This window comes from Ursus americanus, chromosome 3 (genome assembly GCF_024610735.1).
Source record: "Ursus americanus isolate L20-20 chromosome 3, mUrsAme1.1.p, whole genome shotgun sequence".
NCBI lineage: Eukaryota > Metazoa > Chordata > Mammalia > Carnivora > Ursidae > Ursus > Ursus americanus.
Window position 1 is genome coordinate 6,210,891 of NC_142129.1, and position 11,735 is coordinate 6,222,625.

At 60.3% G+C, this 11,735-nt stretch overlaps 2 protein-coding genes across 3 annotated transcripts; one reads left to right on the top strand and one right to left on the bottom strand.

Moving 5' to 3' along the window:
* Positions 1–601: 601 nt before the first annotated feature.
* On the top strand, positions 602–4,836 carry CDK5 (cyclin dependent kinase 5). Its single transcript, XM_045792324.2, has 12 exons — positions 602–734; positions 1,386–1,474; positions 1,567–1,634; positions 1,795–1,855; positions 1,953–2,009; positions 2,723–2,818; positions 2,974–3,048; positions 3,215–3,311; positions 3,496–3,565; positions 4,204–4,264; positions 4,361–4,441; positions 4,560–4,836. The coding sequence occupies exons 1-12, from the start codon at positions 698–700 to the stop codon at positions 4,644–4,646; spliced, it is 879 nt and encodes a 292-aa protein (XP_045648280.1). The 5' UTR covers positions 602–697; the 3' UTR covers positions 4,647–4,836.
* A 1,083-nt stretch (positions 4,837–5,919) lies between these two features.
* ASIC3 (acid sensing ion channel subunit 3) lies at positions 5,920–9,784 on the bottom strand. 2 transcript variants are annotated; one of them, XM_045792322.2, is made up of 12 exons: positions 9,204–9,784; positions 8,315–8,465; positions 7,985–8,112; positions 7,643–7,835; positions 7,457–7,513; positions 7,206–7,353; positions 6,833–6,924; positions 6,645–6,724; positions 6,476–6,547; positions 6,237–6,295; positions 6,182–6,201; positions 5,920–6,105 (listed from the first exon to the last, which is right to left on the bottom strand). In XM_045792322.2, the coding sequence occupies exons 1-12, from the start codon at positions 9,735–9,737 to the stop codon at positions 5,993–5,995; spliced, it is 1,647 nt and encodes a 548-aa protein (XP_045648278.1). In that variant the 5' UTR covers positions 9,738–9,784; the 3' UTR covers positions 5,920–5,992. The 2 variants fall into 2 exon arrangements, with proteins under 2 accessions (XP_045648278.1, XP_045648279.1); XM_045792323.2 differs by lacking the exon at positions 6,182–6,201 and having other exon boundaries at positions 5,954–6,105.
* Between the last annotated feature and the right edge of the window lie 1,951 nt (positions 9,785–11,735).

Here is an 11,735-nt window from a genome sequence, read left to right on the forward strand (position 1 = left end):
AGAGAGGGGTCTCTGGCGTAAGTTAACTCCAGGGGCACACCTGCCTCTCTTCCCAGCCCTGTGGTTCAGCTGGTCCTGTGAAGTCGTCATCAAGGCATGGCTCAGAGCCATTCCCCAATCAACCCTGAGGCCTCCAGATCGCCTGGGGAGAGGTGGGAATTCGTACTGCGGTTGTCAGGTGGTCGTTGGAACCTCAACACCATCAGCCGGATCAGAGCGCACCCATCCCAGGCCGCCAAACCCCAAACCCCAGAGAGCACCCCACCCCCACCCTACTGCGTTCTGGAATGTGTAGTCCCAGAGAGGCCCTTTCCAAAAGAAGGTTGTGATCACAGAAAGGAGTAACAAGAGCAGGGCACACTGGGAGCGGTGGCGTTACGGCGGTAAGGCCCGGAAAGCGGACACGCGATGCTTCCTGGGACTTGAAGTCCAAGGTTTTCCTCGGCGGTCGAACCGGGGTCCCGGGAGGCGAGTGCTGCAGAGAGCCATAGCGCAGCCTGCTGGGAGTTGTAGTCTTCTTGTCTAACGTCCCGCACATTGCTGGGAAACCTGGTTATCCTTGGTACTACACGCCCCAGAAGCCTATGCGCAGCCAGGAGGGCGGGGCAGGGCCGGAGGCTGGGGTGCCGCCTCCTCTGCAACGCCGGGGCCGGTGTCTTAGAACCCAGGGCCCATAGGGGTCCCCGCGGCTGCCGCGATGCAGAAATACGAGAAACTGGAGAAGATTGGGGAAGGTAATGGGACTACGAGATGTTCCTGCAAGATCTTCTTCTACAGACCCTTCAGCATTCCTTGCAGCCCCGGCTCCTCTACCGTCAGCAATACCCACAGGCTCCGACCTCAGCACTGGCTGCAGCCTTGGCCCGGAGCTCAATACTCCCTGCAGACACCTATCCTTCCCGTTAGCATTTCCCGCGGACGCCCCTTCCCAACCTTACCACTTCCCGGAGACCTACTTGCCGACCTTAGCACTTCCTGCACCTCCTGGCCCTAGCCTCAGTTCCACTTCCAGAGCCTCACCCACCCCCCAGCCTCAGTTGTCGATGCAGACTTCCGACCTCATTTCTGCCGGCCCTCACTTTTCTCCCAGGCCTGCTCGCTATTTCCGGACCCTGCGGAAGCACCGCCGTTATTACAGACCTCCTTACCCTGGCAGCTGCAGCCTCACCCTGCTGCAGACACCTTTGAGCCGTCTGCAGGCCCCTTCTCTGCCCCATCCTCCCTCACGGAGGTCCTCCATGCCGAGCCCTCACCTGAATCTCTCCCCTTACTCCTTCGGGCTTCACAAATAACACACTCCCACCCTCCCTGCTCTCCCAACAGGGACTTCCTGGGGTGAGAAGGGTGTCCCATCTTCACGCTCACCCTTGACCTTCTTCCTCTAGGCACCTACGGAACAGTATTCAAGGCCAAAAACCGGGAGACACATGAGATCGTGGCTCTGAAACGGGTGAGGCTGGATGACGATGATGAGGTAGGACTGGGACATCAGGGCCAGGGAGGGGGTTGAGGGCCCAGGTTGGGTGGGATGTGACTGTTGCCCGCCCGGCCCCCTCCCATGTGTAGGGAGTGCCGAGTTCAGCCCTTCGGGAAATCTGCCTACTCAAAGAGCTGAAGCACAAGAACATCGTCAGGTGTGTAGATGGGCAGGGCCCTCCTTGCCTGTGTGGTCAGTTGGAGGAGGGGGGCTTCAGAGAGGGGCTGGGCTCATCCTGGGATCAGGGCTGGGCTGTTTATAGGGACATGAGGCTGAAATTTGCAGACCTGCCTGGCTGAGTCCTTCCTCCTCCCTAGGCTTCATGACGTCCTGCATAGCGACAAGAAGCTGACTTTGGTTTTTGAGTTCTGTGACCAGGTGAAAGGGGGACTTGGGGGACAGGAGCCTTGAGAGGGTATAGGGGCCCAGACTGAGGTTAAACTCTGTCCCATTCCCCACCCCCATCCCTTTTTAGGACCTCAAGAAGTATTTCGACAGCTGTAATGGTGACCTGGATCCTGAAATTGTGAAGGTGAGGGGCTGGTGTCCGAGAGACTCAGTGGGGCGGGGCGGGGTGGGAGTCAGTCTTCAGTCTATGCACTCTCTGAGGACCAAGTTCAGGCCCTGAGTGGGGACACACTGGAGTTCGGGGTGTGAGAAAACCCTGTTTCTGCCCTCTAGGAGCCTCCCTCTTTGCAGACCTCTTCACCTGGTCTCTTTGATCTGACAGTAACACTCTGATATCAGTGATGTGATTTGCACTTGATAAATGAGAAAATGAGATTCAAAGAGATTCATTCATTCAATCATTCATTCAACAAATACCTGTTGGATACTTTGCTGTGTGCCAGGCACTATTCTAGGCCCAAGACCAAGTGCCTTGTCCCAGGTTCCAGGAGAAGCAGATGCTGATTAATGATAGAGCATGGTGTATGTATTGATGGCTCCGAGGTGTGTGCTTACATGAGGCCAGGTAGGGGAGAGATCATCGTGGGAAGGTAGGAAGGCCCACTAGGCTGTAAGTTCCAGAAAGATTCGGACCAGGGCCACCGTGCACTGTTCCACTTACTACTCCCTAGCACAGTACCAAGCAGGTGGTCCATAGTGCATGAATGATGTCGCTGAAAGATGGCTGGGGCTTGGAGGCAGAGCAGAGGGTGAAGAGGGGAGCAGGGCCCACTGCAGGGGGGCAGCTTCCTATCCAGAAGGTCTCATGCCCTCCCCTACTCCTTCCTCCCCCCACAGTCATTCCTCTTCCAGCTGCTGAAAGGCCTGGGATTCTGTCACAGTCGCAACGTGCTGCACAGGGACCTGAAGCCCCAGAACCTGCTAATAAACAGGGTACCTGCTGGGGAGAAGGTGGGAGACCGGGGAGGCTCGGGTCACAGGCTGGCCGGCACAAGTGATGAGGGGAGCTGGGCTGGGAGGCGGAGGCAGGGGGCCTGCCCCGAGACTGTTGAAAACCCCTCTCCGTGTCCCTTCCCATCCGCCCTCAGAATGGGGAGCTGAAATTGGCTGATTTTGGCTTGGCTCGAGCCTTTGGGATCCCTGTTCGCTGTTACTCAGCCGAGGTGAGCTGGGGGTGTTGGGGGTGGGATATGGGGCGGATGGAGGGGGTCCCCTCCGAACATCTTTCATCTCCTACTCCAGGACCCAAAATGTTATTTTTCTCTCCTCACTGAGCCTCTCCGCCCAGTCCTCTAAGCAGGGGGTCGCTGTGGGTGGGGTCTTCTGCAGGTGGTCACGCTGTGGTACCGCCCGCCGGATGTCCTCTTTGGGGCCAAGCTGTACTCCACATCCATCGACATGTGGTCAGCCGGCTGCATATTCGCAGGTGACAAGCTGGGGGTCTGCACAGGCACTTTCTCGCTCATCCAAGTGGACAGATAGGGCCTGGGGTGTCTCCTCTGGGGAAGGGAGTGAGGCCCTTGGGGACGGGGATGGAAAGTACAGAGGGTGCTATGGGAACGAGGGGGTCTTTGCGTGTCCCCTCCTCTCACACCCTGCTCCGCTCCCAGAGCTGGCCAATGCCGGGCGGCCTCTTTTCCCTGGCAATGACGTAGACGACCAGCTGAAGAGGATCTTCCGATATCCTTTGACATTTCCCTCCACCTCGGGCTCTCTGAAGGGGAGTAAGGCGGCCGCTGGGCTGGCTCCATTGGTAGAGCACGTGACTCTTGATCTCGAGGGTTGTGAGTTTGAGCCTCACATTGGGTCTAGAGTTTACTTAAAAAAAAAAAAAAAAAAAAAAGGGAAGTCAGCAGCCCGTAGAGCTCCAGAGTGCAGGGAGTGACGGGTGGCGATGGGCTGGGCCAGGATAGGGCATGGCTTTGAGTGAGGGGTGGCGGACACCCCGATGTTCTCAGGGCTGATTGAGGCTGCCAGTTGGAGAGCGTATGACCTAGAGACAAGGAGGGCTCGCTGGGGGAAGAAGCCCTGAGTGTGCTCCCCCAGCTGCGAAGTGAATCCTTAGGACAGAGGAGCCAAAAGCAGCAGCAGGATTATTGTAGGAGAGGGCTGACTGGGGCATCAGGAGCAGACATCGGGGTTGAGGTCAGAGTAGCAGATGTGCCGGGAACACCATGCGTGTGCTGGGCCCTGCCTCTGTCATGAGCTGTGGGATAAAGTGAGGAGTCTGGGGATGGGCATGAGGAACTCCCCCCCAGGAGAGGAAGAGCCCCTCGCCCGCCCCTTTCCACCCGAGTGATCCTTGACCCCATGGACACGCTTCTGGGGACACCGACCGAGGAGCAGTGGCCTGCCATGACCAAGCTGCCAGACTATAAGGTGTGATGGGGAATTGGGGGGGGTCCTTTTTACTCCACAGCTCTAGCAGCTCCAAGCCCCCACACCTCTGGTCTGACTCTCCCTGCCCCCCAACAGCCCTACCCAATGTACCCAGCCACAACGTCCCTGGTGAATGTCGTACCCAAGCTCAATGCCACGGGGAGGGACCTGCTACAGGTGACCAAGGGCAGGGGTAGAGGGCGGGGTCCAGACACTTGTAGGGGGGCTGGGGGACGGTGGGGCTCTAGGCAGTTGACCCCGCCTGACCCCGCCACGCCTTTCTTCCGTGCTTCAGCATCTCCTGAAGTGTAACCCCGTCCAGCGCATCTCGGCAGAAGAGGCCCTGCAGCACCCGTACTTCTCCGACTTCTGCCCCCCGTAGGCTCCAGGACCTTGGCCAGGCTGGGGCCTGGCCTATTTAAGCCCCTCCCGGGAGGGGAGGAAAAGTAGGGGATGCACGGTGTGCTGGGTCCAGCTGTGCTGGGCCTGGCCGGGGAGGAGGTGCCCTGGCCCGTGGTCTTCACTCCCTCCGTGGACTTTATTTAATTTCATAAATTGTCTCCTTTCCCACAGTCTGGCTGATGTGGTGGTAGAGTGGCTCTGAGAGGGGGTGGGCTGGGGCCGGGGCCTCTGCTCTGCCTTACCACCCTCCTCAGCCTTGCATCCCACTCAAACTCAGCCCAGCTGTCGGGTCCTTGCTCCACTACTCTAAGTGGCCTGAGACTGGGTGCTGGAGGCTCTGACTGTCACCCCGACGGATGCTCGGGGGCAGCACCACCCCCACCCCTGTGCTGATGCGGGCACCTATCCCCCATGCCCAGGAGCGCCAGTCGTGAGGGGTTAGGCAGCCAGTGTCAGAGTAAGGCTGGGCTCCCACCAGAATGGGGAAAGGAGGACTGTTCTCCCTATCCCACATGTACATCCCAACCCTTCCTCTTTCACCGGCCCGCCATCCCCAGGCCTGTAGGTGGGGACAGGAGAGATCCAGAGATGTGGTTAGCTTAGGAACACCCCTTCCCCTGCCCCCAGTTTCCCAATATTTGGGGTACAGAGAAAGAGCAGGGATGGTGGGCAGTAGTTGGGGCCTGGGTGTATTCTTACTGGCAGGAGTGGGAAGGGGGAAGGGAGGGTCTCCCGCACCATTTTGAGCCGGGGCCTTCTGCTCTTTGGGGAGGTTGGGAAAATAGCCGTTCCCATGGAGACAGGTGGTGTGTTGGCACTTGGTCCCGAATATGAGAAAAGAGTCTTGATCTTCCCAGGCAGGACAGCAGCTTGCGTTCTTGGAAGTGGCTAGTTCCTCCTGTCCTCTCCCTGCCTGCTCCCCCACTTCTTGCCAGGCTCTGGGGCAGAGTCTTCTTCTAGCTGTTCCCTTGTGGGACCCCAAACATAACTGTTCTCCCGCTGACTCCTCGCTGCCTTGACACTCGGCTTTGGGCTCCATTCTCTCTGAATGTGGTTCTGATAAGCTCATTCACACTGAGCTGCAAATGACGGATGCCCTCTTACTACTCTTTTCTCCCAGAGAGATTTGTGGTGGTTGACTGGGACCCACCTACATTTCAGACACTGCCCACTGGATGCTGGCTGGCAGAGGTCTTCTGGAGCCGAGTAGGGCTGACCTTGGCCTGATTAGTCTGCCTGTAAGAGAACCAGCCAAGGCTGATGCACTAGAACTTTATTTGGGGTGAAGATGGCAGAGACATGAGCAGGCGGGGCATGTCCAGGATGTCAGGGTGTAGCCCGGTAGACACAGACACCAGGTCTAGAGCCGTGTGACGAGGTAGCAGGTGCGGTGGGAGGCAGACAGAGTCTTGGTGACGGCGCAGGGAGGGGTGGGAGGCCTGGTGGGACCAGACCACAGCGCTGGGACAGGAGGACTTGTACCCACTGCCTTGCCCTCCTGAACCTCAATGTCACCCTCTAGACAGGACCTGCCCCTCCTCCCTTGAAATAGGGGGCCATTTCTTTTTACCTGGGGCCCAGACTGAGGTGGGAACTTTGGATTCGGTGGCTGCCCAGCCCTTCCTGAAGCTGTGGGAGGAGGGAAAGGGTCAGAGGTGGGAAGGAGTCCTCCCTCCCAGGCCCAACCAAGGTCACTGCACGCTCCTCCCCCACCATTCTTTCTTCAGCTGGGTAGGGATGGTGTTCTAGGCTTCAGGGGGAGGGCTGAGCACCCATGTTGGGGATGGCAAAGGAGGAAGGAGTTGTTACCAGATTGGTGTCAGAATGCCTTTGGGAGTGCTTTCGGTTCCAGAAGTATCCCAGGACCCTGTCTCGGAACACCTGGGGGCAAGCAGTGGGGGAAGTGGCCAGTGCACACCTTCCTCCAGATCCTATGGCCTGATTCCTTTCCCCTCCCCCAGCTGGGGCTCAGGCCCACCTCACAGAGGTAGTCCAGGATCTCAAGGATGGTGAGCAGGCTGGCTCCGATGAACAGCCCCATCTGGCCCCCTATGTCACCTGCGGAGCCCAGGTTACCCATCAGCTCACAGCAACCTGCCCTGCCCACGCCTCCCCAGACTCCTGGGCGCCCTGTGTGGGCGCGCATGCGCGCACACGCACACACACCAAGCAGTTCTGACACTTCATAGGCCTTCTTCTGCTCCACCGTCTCATAGTTGAGGGCCTCAAAGAAGATGTCCAGCACCAGCACGTTCTCTCTGGAGGAAAAGAGGGCAGGCAAGCTTGCGGGACACCCGCTGGTGCCAGCTGCTGGCAGGAAACAGGTGCACGATCCATCTCCCTTCTGTGACTCCTTTTAAGAGCCCTGGGACGGGCATCAGGCCCCCTTTTGCAGCAGAGATGGTGTCAGAAGGTTAAACTGCTTGCCCAGAGGCCCAGGAGCCCTGTGGTGATGTGCAGACTGGTGTCCCACCCGGGTGTGCGCACGAAGGCTCGCCCGCGGGAGGGTGCCCGCCCCGCCCCTGCCGGCCCGGCTCACGCAATGTAGGCCTCGCTGCGGTTGTGTTTCCGGGCCAGATAGCGGGCGGAGGCGCGGCTGGGGATCCGCACCATGGAGAGCTCCTTGGCGTAGCGCGTGCTGGCGCACGGGTTGGGGCAGGTGCACGCGTCCTTCCGCAGCATGGCGTCTAGGGGTCACAGTCGCCTGGGTCAGCACCGCCCGCCCTGCGGGGGCCGGGTCGTGGGCGGGGCGGAGCAGGGGCGGGGATGACGGAGAGTTTTGCCCCTTACCGAGCGCAGGGTTGGCGCAGTCCTTGTACTGCTGGGGGCTACACACTGGCGCCCCGCCTGCGGGGGTGGGGGAGGAGACCGGGAAGGAGACAGCTTCAGGAACGGCCCCCAGGCCCCCTTGCCGGGACCCGGACCCCCTCCTCCGCCCCCACCAGCCCCCCTCCTCCGCCCCCACCAGCCCCTTACCAGGCATATGCATCATTCGGCAGCCGCACTTCCGAGCCACGTAGCGTGTCTCACAGGCTAGGCGACACCCCATTAGACTATAGGGAGGGTGGGGGCCTGGGCTAGGGCTGGGGGGACCCGAAGGTTCTGGCTCAAAGTCGGGGTCCAGAGATGCGGAGCTGCAGTCGCCCCAGGGTGGGGGCAGGAAGCTCAGCTGTAGTTGGTTGGGTCAAGGAGGCACCAGGTACAATGTGACCTGTCCCTGTGCTGGCATGCGGAGGGGTGGGGGCCCCCTGGGACAGTCGGAGGTGTTGTGGGTGAAGGAGGGGGTTGGGGGCCTCGGCGGGGTCAGGATGGGGATACTTGCTGCTGCTGGCAGGACACGAAGGTCTGGTAGCCAGGGGCTGCCCCAAAGCCCAGCTGGTCGATGGTGGGCGGCTCCTCCTGGCTGTGGATCTGCAGTCGGATCCCCACCTCAAACGGGGTCTCCTCTGCAGGGGAAAGGGGACCCTGAGGCCCGTGTCTCAGCACACCCCCTGCTGCAGAACTCTCTCCCCAGGACTGTGACCAACCAACCTTGCCCCCTTTTCACAGGAAAGGATGTGCTTTGGGACCCTTCCTAGTGCCTCCTCTCCTTCCCAGAGCCTTTCGTAGCCCATCTGTGCCACCCAGCCTGACCCACGTGCGGCATACCCATGTCCCTCCACACGGGCAGGTACTCATCCTGCTGCACATCCAGCATGATCTCCAGCCCGTTGCCCATGCCGCCCTTGGGAGTAGTGAGAAGCTCTGCCCCATTGGCGCCGGAGTTAAAGGTGTAGCACTGACCCATCCGGGTGAAGACCTGTGGGTGAGCAGACGGGACAGACCTCTCCGGGGTCTAGGAGCCCAGCCAGCCTTTTCCCCAGGCAAACATGAGAACGACGAGACCTCCCCTCTCCCCGCCCTCCATTTGGTTTCTTTGACCACTGAACCCACATCTCAGTGCCCTCAGTCTGTCCCTGGTACCGGCACATAGGGAGTCGGACCCTCATGGGCTCCCATCACTCCAGCCCCTCCTCCCCTTCTCTGACCCCCCGGCCCAGGGCGCAGACTATGGGACAAGTGTTTCTTTGGAGAATGGCAAGAAAGGAAGTGGGTCTCAGTTGCCCTCCTCTAGGACTAACAGAACTCTGAAGAGGTAGAGGGAAAACAAGCCGAGTCCCCAGGCAGAGAGGACCCTTCTGCCCTAGAGCAGTCCCACTAGATTCCCCCCAGCCCCCAGAAACAGGGTCTCCACAGACCAGAGCTTGGGCCCAGAGCCAGCCCGGGTGAGTGCCCTGTGCTGGGAGGCATGACCTTGCACACTGTGGTCCAGCTGAGTGACAGGGAGGGGACCCCAAGGAGCACAGTCTCCTGGGCCGAACAGAAAGGCCCTGGTGGGGTGGGAAGCCTGTGGCCTGGCTGGGAAGGGAAGGATCCCTGGCACGGGTGTTAAGGTCCCCTGGCTCTGGAGGAGCCTGGGCTGGCATGACTGGGGATGGCGGGTCTGGGACAGGGACTAGCTGGGAGCCCAGCGGCCCCGGGCCAGTGACCAGCTCACCACGGTGAAGTTCTCAGGCCCGCATGGCCAGCCTCGGTAGCGGCAGTCCAGCAGCATGTCCTCCAGGCTGTGCCCGGCCCTGGCGTACAGTCGAGCCAGGTCGAAGGTGGGACTGGGCATGAAGCCGGGCGGCGCGGGGGGCTGGCCCAGGGCGCGCAGGAAGGCGGCATGCTCCGCAGGCTCCACGCCCAGCAGCGCGGGCCCAGCCCAGTGCAGGTCGTTGGGCGTGAGGCGGGAGCGGCGCAGCGGGTTGATGTTGCACAGGGTGACAGCGGGGAAGGTGAGCCGGTGGCTCTCGCGCTCGTCCAGGGCCGTCTCATGGTGGAACTCCCCGTAGTAGCGCACCCTCTCAGCCACTTGGTAGAGGAAGGCGGCCAGCGACAGGAGCACGGCGGCAGCCCACAGCCCTCGGCGTGGCGTCAGGCCCCCAGGGCCAAAAACGTGGCCCAGCCCATGCAGCGTGCTGCTGCTGGCGAATGCGCGGATGTCGGAAGCTGGCCGCCGGGCCTCCTCTGGCCCGGGATGGGGCTTCATGGCTGAGGCCCAGGGCGGGGGACACTGAGAGGGCCGGGGAGTGGTGACCAGGCTGCAGGGGCTTGGAAGGGGGAAAGGGGGTCAGTCTGAGGACCGGGTGGGGCTGAGAGGATTCCGGTGGCCAGGTGGGGGTCACTAAGGGTGAGGCGAGGGGAGGAGAGGGTGGGGGAGAGGAGCCCAGTCCAAGAGGTAGGGAGGCACTGGAGTAGCAGGTTTGGCTCCACGGTCTCCAGGAACACGCCGGGGCTCCGCAGGGCTCAGCGCCGGTCTGGGGGCTCTGCTGGAGAGACCAGGTAGGGCGCAGCCGATGTGGGAAGCAGGGGCCGCAGTGCTGGAGGCTGCTCGGCTGAGCCCGAGCTGCCGCAGAGGATTGGGTTACAGCAGTGAGGGGGCCAGGGGGCCCGCAGAGCAGTCTGGGGGGCAGGGAAGGTCCCTGGGGCCCCAGGCTGAGCCATTAGTGCGGTGTGTTGGGGGGGGGGCTGCGGCTGTGGAGACCAGAGGCGCCAGCAGGGAACCACAGCAATCCTGGGTAAGGCTTGAAGGGAGCCTGGAGAGAAGTTGGGCCTGGGGGCTCCTTAATGGCCCTCTGGGTTCTCAGCTGCAGCCCTTATGGTTGGGTTGAGGGTCCGTTGCTGACCCTCGGCCTAGTCCCTCCCTCCTTTTGTCTCTCCTCCCTTCCCACTAACCTCATTCGAGATAATCTGTTCCTTTACAAAGAGAGGAGTTGGCTCCTGACCAAGCTGGAAAGCTGTGGGAAGATTGGCATCGGCCGAGCCCCCAGCAGGCCACGCTGGATGGCCAAGGCTCTGCACATCCCATGCCCAGTGGTGGTCTGTCTCCAGAGACCCTGTTCCCACCTCCCCATGCCGAGTGAGGCCCTCCTGTGAGAGGCTGGCGTCTGCCAAGGTGGTCGTGGGCTCGCCTACCACGCTCCCAGGCATAACATGGATGCCCACCTGCCCCCTCCCAGGGAACACAGGTGCCCTATAATTTCACATATTTTTTCACTTAAAAATATATTCTGCATACCATGCAATATCTAGCACTTGGAAAACTTCCCCATTTTTTTAAATGGCTGTGTTCGATTCCATTATGTGGATGTACCAACGTTCATCCAATCACATCCCTATGATGAACATTGGGGGTTTCCAGTCTTCCATTGCAAACAATGGTGCTCTCAGTACCATTGAACAGATGTAAATTCCCAGAAATAGAACCACTGGGTCAAGAGGCAACTGTATGGGTAACTTGGTAGATACCACAAAATTCCCCACCGCGGGAGTTTTGCAGTCCCACCAGTTACACGGCAGGCAGTGTACCTGTTTTGCAAGGGGTGCTTTCCTTTCTCTCTCTTTCTTTTCTTCTTTTTTTGAAGTAGGCTCCACGCCCAATGTGGGACTTGAACTCACAACCATGAGATCAGGAGTTACACACTCTACCCACTAAGCCAGAGAGATGCCCCTGCAAGGGGGGTGGGGGGTGGGGAGAGCTTTCCTAAAGGAAGAGATAGTGTCCCTGACCCAGTCGGGGTGCCCTGCGTCTAGCATAGCAATGCTGGCCTTGAGAGGGCGAGTGGGGCATTTGACTGAAGACACTGCAGATGATCCGGAGGAGACCATGGGTTGGGCGAGGGGAGGACTCCCAGCAGCTGGAGCAGACGCCTCCAGAAAGTAGAGCGGCCGTCTGCAAGGTTAGTGCCAACGGGCCTACGGTGGGCTGAGGGGGTCCTGCTGACCCAAGGCACGGGGACAGAGGGCAGCAGCAGGAGGGGCCCAGGGGCTGCGGGGGTCAGCCCCGACACCCCACGTGGAGGATAGCTGGGGCCTGGTCCTCGTCAGTGTCCAGCCATGCATTTGGCTAAATGCTCACCTGCCTCCGTGTATCTGGCAGTGAGGAGAGGCTGCACGGTCCGCCTGAGAGCATGCGGCTTTATCTCCATTAATGTATTTATTGAAACTTATTTCTACTTCTCTTTCCACCAAGTGTGTGAAGTTGCCA

Excerpts from the sequence above, each read along its gene's own strand:
- CDK5 (XM_045792324.2), top strand. The coding sequence starts at position 698 with ATGCAGAAATACGAGAAACTGGAGAAGATTGGGGAAG. Across the intron at positions 2,819-2,973 it reads AGAACCTGCTAATAAACAGG|AATGGGGAGCTGAAATTGGC; the intron begins GTACCTGCTGGG and ends ATCCGCCCTCAG. Across the intron at positions 3,049-3,214 it reads TTCGCTGTTACTCAGCCGAG|GTGGTCACGCTGTGGTACCG; the intron begins GTGAGCTGGGGG and ends GGTCTTCTGCAG.
- ASIC3 (XM_045792322.2), bottom strand. The coding sequence starts at position 9,737 with ATGAAGCCCCATCCCGGGCCAGAGGAGGCCCGGCGGCCAGCTTCCGAC. Across the intron at positions 7,514-7,642 it reads CCGAATGATGCATATGCCTG|GCGGGGCGCCAGTGTGTAGC; the intron begins GTAAGGGGCTGG and ends CCACCCCCGCAG. Across the intron at positions 6,548-6,644 it reads TCCTGGACTACCTCTGTGAG|GTGTTCCGAGACAGGGTCCT; the intron begins GTGGGCCTGAGC and ends GCTTGCCCCCAG.